The sequence below is a fragment of the Denticeps clupeoides genome, chromosome 13 (genome assembly GCF_900700375.1).
Source record: "Denticeps clupeoides chromosome 13, fDenClu1.1, whole genome shotgun sequence".
NCBI classification, from domain to species: Eukaryota; Metazoa; Chordata; class Actinopteri; order Clupeiformes; family Denticipitidae; genus Denticeps; species Denticeps clupeoides.
Genome location: NC_041719.1, coordinates 3,957,077 through 3,964,239, shown reverse-complemented (window position 1 = coordinate 3,964,239; position 7,163 = coordinate 3,957,077). Strand labels below are relative to the sequence as shown.

General features: G+C 44.7%; 1 protein-coding gene across 1 annotated transcript; it reads left to right on the top strand.

Moving 5' to 3' along the window:
* Positions 1-1,072: 1,072 nt before the first annotated feature.
* LOC114802182 (lissencephaly-1 homolog A-like) lies at positions 1,073-5,926 on the top strand (the record flags this gene model as incomplete). Its single annotated transcript, XM_029000886.1, has 5 exons — positions 1,073-1,275; positions 1,391-1,619; positions 2,790-2,891; positions 3,376-3,532; positions 4,082-5,926. Coding segments are annotated over 5 exons (765 nt in total), but the record flags the coding sequence as incomplete, so codon positions are not given.
* Between the last annotated feature and the right edge of the window lie 1,237 nt (positions 5,927-7,163).

Here is a 7,163-nt window from a genome sequence, read left to right as displayed (position 1 = left end):
TTAATTTTTCAGTGCGGTTTAACTAAACCGTTCCTGAGGCGATGCCGCCTTTAAATCCTAATTGCTTGGAAAATTGTGGGGACGTATCAGGTAATGTGAACCTGGAGGATTTTCTGATTTGAGCCGCCCGGGCACTTAATTACATGAGTATTTCCCTGTCCCGGCATTGTCTGACACTGAGAGAGAGAGAGAGAGAGAGAGAGAGAGAGAGAGAGAGTACAGCTCAGAAAGAGGCTTGTGCGGGTAGAAGCGGTCACACTTTTTTTTTTTTTTTTTTTTTTTTTTTTTTTTCCTGTCAGAAATTAGTGAAGCCTCAGCAGTATGAGTGCAGCACCGCAGCCTTTTAACGCATTCGCCTCTGCCGGCAGTGTAATTTACGCCCTGTCAGTTGGAGCTCTGCGGCTGCGATGCCACAGGGCAGGAGGGGAGCGCCGGGACCCGCCTCCTTCCTGCTGGACCACGGCCTCCTCCTCATTCATTAAATTTTTTTTAGTTTTATTTTTTTCCATGTCAATATTCTCTAAATTATTTTGGCTTTTATTGTGCTTTTTTGGGCCATTTCCCCCCCTTCATTTGTTATCCTTTGCCCGCTTCTCTTCCTTTTCCATCTTTCCATTTATTTTTTTTTATTTCTGTATAGTCCTTCCCCTCCCTCCCCGTTTTTCTTGCTGGGCTGGATGCTTTGGCAGGGATTTAGCAGATTTATACAGGAGTTTAATTATCCTCACCACGAGGAGATAACATTCTGCGGGGCTCCCCCCCCATATTTAAGACTCCCCGCTTTTATTCCCCGCCTTCTTAGTTTCAGCTGTTTAGCAGCTTTTAAACGCTGCACCATGTAATTAGCTCCTCTTCTTCCTTCTCCCTTTTCTGTCTTTCAGAACAAAGAAACCCGTGGCAAATTGGTTGTCTGTCTGGTTATTTAATTGCCTAATTTATTAAAGGCTCGTTTGTCATGGTCTGTCTTTTCTAATTATCAGGTTTTACTTATGGATGACAATCTAATTTGGGTTTTAGAGATGGTGGTTAAGGCTGGGAAGGATAATGTGTTTGAACGGCTTATTCTGTGCATTTTACTGTAACTGAAATCCCTCCCCTCCCCCATACGTACCAGTTGGAACAGTGCTGCTCCATTCACACTACGCTCTCTCTCTCCCCGTTCCCCCGTCCAGGACACGACCATAACGTCTCATCTGTAGCTATAATGCCCAATGGAGATCATATAGTATCAGCCTCGAGGGACAAAACCATTAAAATGTGGGAGGTGGCCACTGGGTGAGTAGCTCTGAAGAGTCTTAACCACAACCTGTACATTTTATTGAGGAATTTTGAATTTCTGTGTTCAATTGTCCTTCAAGAAAACCCTTTCTTGACCCGACCCGTCTTGCAGGTACTGTGTGAAGACGTTCACCGGCCACAGAGAGTGGGTGCGCATGGTACGGCCCAACCAGGATGGCACCCTCATCGCCAGCTCCTCCAACGACCAGACGGTGCGCGTGTGGGTGGTGGCCACGAAAGAGTGCAAGGCGGAGCTGCGGGAGCACGAACACGTGGTGGAGTGCATCTCCTGGGCCCCGGAGAGCGCGCATCCGACAATCCTGGAGGCCACCGGCTCCGAGGTGACCGCCCAGGTTTAGATGGCTCCATAAATCACGCTAAAAGCACTTGTGGCTGTATAATAACGACGTTGTTAGGAGATTTTCTCTCAGCGGCATTAAAAAAAAAAAATCTATTTAAAAACGTAGTGTCGGTAGTGACTGTGCTCCAGGTTGGAGTTTGGCCCCGTCCACACGGGCGTTCGAAACGTACGGCCACCATATGTGTTTTTGCTGCACTTGATTGGCGATTCGCTGCCGCTCGCTTGATGCTGTTTTAATGCTCGTTAGGATTTCGAGATAGACGCTGTATGCCATGTTATTCGACTCCGCCCGAAGGCGCAGCCAACCGAACGCCGAATGCCCATCTGGGCTATTTGATTGGCTCCAATGAGCAGAAAAACGGTCCGTGTTCAGTCCGCGATCACCTGACTCCACGAACACCAGAAAAAAACGTCTGGTTCAGACGTTCGTATGAAATGAGACCTTAACTCTCATCTCACTGATATGTCTGTAATCATAATGGGAAATAATTGATGATGAGGCGAATGTCCCTCAAGTGGAGAAGAGAGTGGGGGGGGGGAAGCCCCGTTTTAACCAGCCCTGGTTGAACAATGACAGAACCATCTGACATTAATTATAGTCGCTCTGCCGACGCACCGAGGTGTGACATTTAAGTCGCCGCTGTCCCCCCCACGTCCCATTCTTCACTCGTGTCTCTCCAGCTCTGATCGTCTGTTTACTCTACCGCTCTGCTCCATGATCACAGCCTGGGGGGGCGTGTTATTTGTAGGAAATGAGCGCTCTGCAGGCGGTCCTCGAATTGGTTAAAGAGACATACAAGATTAAACCCAGATTTAGTGCTTTTGGCGTTTAATTTGTGCAGCGCACGCCCACTTGTGTTATGATAGTCATTTTTTTTATTCTCCCCCCCCCAACGTGCCATGTACATCAGTTCATCCGGCATCAGGGCAAATGGAATCTATGAAATGCATTGGATCACTTTGCCTGCTACTTCTGTACCTCGTTTCTGATGGTTTAATGCAGCTCATCTGTCAGAGAACGGCAAGGTCTCTGCAGCGTGTTAAACCCTCCTCCGGCTCTCTGGGGCGCTGCTGCCGTTAATGTGTGCCAGGCTGAGGTAGCGGCTAGTGGCCTTAATAACGCAGCCCCTGGCTTCTTTTGCCTTTCTAGACAAAGAAGAGCGGCAAACCTGGACCCTTCCTGCTGTCTGGCTCCAGAGATAAGACCATCAAAATGTGGGACGTGAGCACGGGCATGTGCCTGATGACATTGGTGAGTTCTGGACCATTTCAGTCGGTGACCGTGTTGAAGATCATGTAAGGGTGGTAGTAGTCTAGTGGGTAACACACTCGCCCATGAAGCAGAAGTCCCAGGTTCAAATCCCGCTTACTACCATTGTGTCCCTGAGCAAGACACGTAACCCTAAGTTGCTCCAGGGGGACTGTCCCCTGTAAATACTGGTTATAAGGTGCTCTGGATAATGCTGTAAAATGCAAATGATACTGTGGGTGATGATCTCAAAAGATTGTAACTTTGAAATATTTGTATTATATTTCCTTTACTACGATGTACCAGTACTAAATTATTTGTTTGCCGATTACATATTTTTGTATATGACTCACTGGCTACAATTGATGTACAAACATGACTCAATTATGGATGCAATTTGAGTGTGAGTTCATTTTTACGATGAAATTTTTTCTTCGTTACGGGTGAGATTTCTTCCGATAAAAGTGCAAGTTATCATCTTTTGCAGGTCGGCCATGACAACTGGGTGCGCGGCATGCTCTTCCACCCAGGCGGCAAGTTCATAGTGAGCTGCGCTGATGACAAGACTTTGCGGATTTGGGATTACAAAAACAAGCGTTGCACGAAGACCTTGAGTGCCCATGAACATTTTGTTACCTCTCTGGGTAAGCAGCCTGAATTGAAAGAAAATGTTTTCGTCTCTCATTCTCTAATCCCCACAGTGGGAAGCTGACTGGCTCTAGGGACCATACCTGTCTCTTCCGTATGGGGCTATTTCTAGCCTAGTGCGTCCCTCCACCTCAAAGGAGGCATCCTTTGGGCTGGTAGCAGCTGGTTCAGGGCCGACTGATCACTCCGGGCCTTTTAGTCTGTCTGGGTTCAGGGCTTTTGAGGGGATCAAGGTCCAGGAAGTCTCTAGAGAAGCTTGAACAGCTCTTCAGGGCAGCAGCCCAGCGGGCTGTTTTGAAGCCGCAGTTTTAAATGCCGCAGTTCTTTTTTTTTTTTTTTTTTTTTTTTTTTTTTTTTTTTGTTAAACTGCATAAAACTGTAAAACTGCGATGTTGTGTTCAGGTTCATATAAATGCTAACCAGAATTAAAGTATTCTCTCAAATTGCAAACAGCATTCAAATTGTGCACAGTCCCTCATCAGAGTTTCTCATTTAAATACTACCCTGTTTTATTTGAGTGTCCTTTTTTTGTTTTTTCTTCCCAGATTTCCACAAGACTGCTCCATATGTTGTCACCGGAAGTGTAGATCAAACAGTAAAAGTCTGGGAGTGTCGCTGATGATTGCCAGCAGGACCAGCCTGTCCCCGCCCCTCCACACCCCACCTGTCCCATTCCACGCCCCACCTTGCTCCGCCTCTTCTGGATGCACTCAAAACTACCATGGTTATAACCCATCAAGCTCTGGTTAAATAACTATTGTCCTTTTTATGTAAATTATTCTGGATGTAGAATGAGCTATTAAATGTTACACACGAGAAAGTGTTCTTGCATGGTGAATCCAAAATTGTATACTGTAAATTTACATAACGTTGTCTAGAAGTACCATAGGTTTAACTCAGGCTGACCTTTCACTCAGCCTGACCTACCGAAGGCAGACGTTGACTGGGTTAATGTAGGGCACTAAACCGATAATTTAATGACAGTGTCATTATTATGTCAGATTATTTTTGCCTGTCTCCTTTTTTTTTTTTTTTTAGATTTTTTTTTTCTTCCCTTTCCTTCCACTGTTGTAGTCTGGTGCCTAGCTTGGTGACCTTTTTTTGAGGGGTAAAAGCTATGAGGGGGGGGGGCGGAAGATTTGCTTGTCCGTGGGGCTTGTTTTTCCGGAGGTCTTTAGCTTTGTAACACCACTTCTGAAGTGTGCTTACCGTTCTCTTACTGTGGAACTAGAACTTCTATTAATGGCTGCGTCTGCGAATGTTTCAAACTGTTGTCTTGAAACCTTTGGGGAATAAAGCTTTGTCCTCTTGTCATGATGTATTCAGCTGAACCAGTGAACGAATCTCAATTAGCTTTTGCCGAACTGACCGAAATTCTTAACTGCCATTGTAGCAGAGCATCTAGATGGTGGACTGGGCAGCATTTCACTCACGTTTGACCTCATACCCCCACCCCCCAAGTTGAAAGGTGACCATAACTTTTTTTAACTTTTTCTCCCCCCACCCCTCCTGCCCATCATACACTCTCAGTAATGTGGAGTTTATATTACCAAGGCAGGTTGAAGCACTTCAGCAGGCCATTGTAGGTCTGCTGCATAGCCAGGCCGTCACCCGTCTTAATTGCCTTCATTATGCCCCCCTCCCCCCTTTTAATGTTAAAGTTTGTTAATGATGCAGAGATCATGATTGTTTGTATGCTGCTTCAGTGGCCGAGGCATTAAGAAATTAGTTTATGAGGAAAAATGAGAAATTGTACAGCACAGCATGACAAGAATTCAAAGTTTCCCGATTTGTAGGGGATGTGCAAAGAAAAGTAATCAAATAAAGAAGAATATCACTCAAATTCAGTAGAAAGTGAAAAAGAAAAGCTTTTTACTGAAGGAAGTTCTGTTCTGTGACAGGTGTGTGGGTATATTAATAAAATTTTAAATTGGGAGGGGCACCAAAAAAAAAAAAACAAAAAAAAAAACACGCAATCTTCTGTTTGGCAAATCTGCTGCTAACAAAGGCTTTTCCAGAGAAGCCCCGTCAGGTTGCTGTTGTGACGGTTGAACATGTTCCTATTCTGTTTGTCACGCGAAATGCTAAATGTACAATTAGAAATAATATGAGCAATGTTTCCACAAAGGTCACCTGCTGTTCCATATCTTTAAAAAATAAATAAATAAATAAAAGTTTAAATTGTACGATCCCTATCAGCAGGCAGTCAAAGTGAGAAAAATAATCATAATAATTAACTTGCACATCCCTGCTCTGTTTAGACCTCTGGTCTCTTTGGACTGGGCGTCTAAGAAATGTAAGACTTTATTAATAAATGCATACACTTGATATCATTTTAATTAGCCTTTTCATTACAATGCAATTATATAATAAAGAATTCCACTGCTTTACCAGTCTCTTTATCTAGCCATTTCCTGTTGTGTGTTCTGGGTGTATCTGCTGAACACCGGAGTGTGTGCGCCGTAGTCTGAGATCCGAGTAGCACTGCTGCATGTAACAGTCCTGATGACTGAGCTGTCTGCTGGGGCATCTGTGGTCTGCCAGCGTGTATGCTAGTTTATGACCTTTGACCTTAGGACTAACTTCCGACTCTCTGGCTCTAGCAGAGCAGCTTAATTGACACATCTTTCCGTAATAAATGATGCTTCCTGATTAACAGAGGGGTGGTTATGTGTATATAAACTATATATACATATTAATATATTGCTATTAATGAGTGGCTTCAAACACAGGCCCCCTATCAGACTGGTCAGCTGGCATGATAACTGTGGACGGCTCGATTATGTGGTTGTAGACAGATTGGTCTGTGTGTGCTGTTGTGGAGGAGGGTGTCTCCTCTCCTTTTCATTTGTGATGGGATTGCGGCAGACTAGAGACCCCAAGGGAGCTGTGCCTACCCCTTCTTGAGCGAACACCGCCAACGTCCCCTGTAGAACCATATTGCATTTGTACAGGGTTACTTTGGACCGTGATGGCCAGGATGGGCCCGTTTGGCTTTCGTCTGTCTTGCTCCAGTTCGGAGGCCGGGGAATGTCTTGACTGTCTGACGAGGGAGAAGGTTCAACTCCACTCGGGGTGTATATTACTTCTTACACTGAGGACTTGATGCTACAGAAACTGATTTAACACAAACCAAAAGAAAAAAAGAAAGTGGGTAACATAGTACAATGCTGTTAGTTCTATTTACCCAGATCTTAAAAAAAATAAAAAAATAAAAAATATTTCGTTATTGGTGTGTGTCTGCAGAAGATGCTCTGCAAAATAAAGCCATTCTGAAAAGAGACAAGTGCTTCTCCCTTGTTGCTGGCAGACTTTTACGATTCTTAGGGCCAAAGGTCTTTAAAAAAAAAATAAAAAAAAATTGTCTTAATTTGTTATGCTTCCTCTCCTTTTTTGACAGGAGGGGTGAGACTCAGTAAACAACCTTGTGCCCTAAGAGAGAATCGCGCTTGCCATTCACAGGTCCCAAGCAATCCCAGTGCTGCACTTGCAGGACTGACTGATGTACGGACAGACGGGCTGTGCTGTCCGTGGGTCTGTCCTCCAGCTGCAAGTCCATCTCTCTGCTGTACCTGCATTGTGAATAGGTTGAGGGTTTCAGACTTCACAGCTCTAATGGGATTTTTT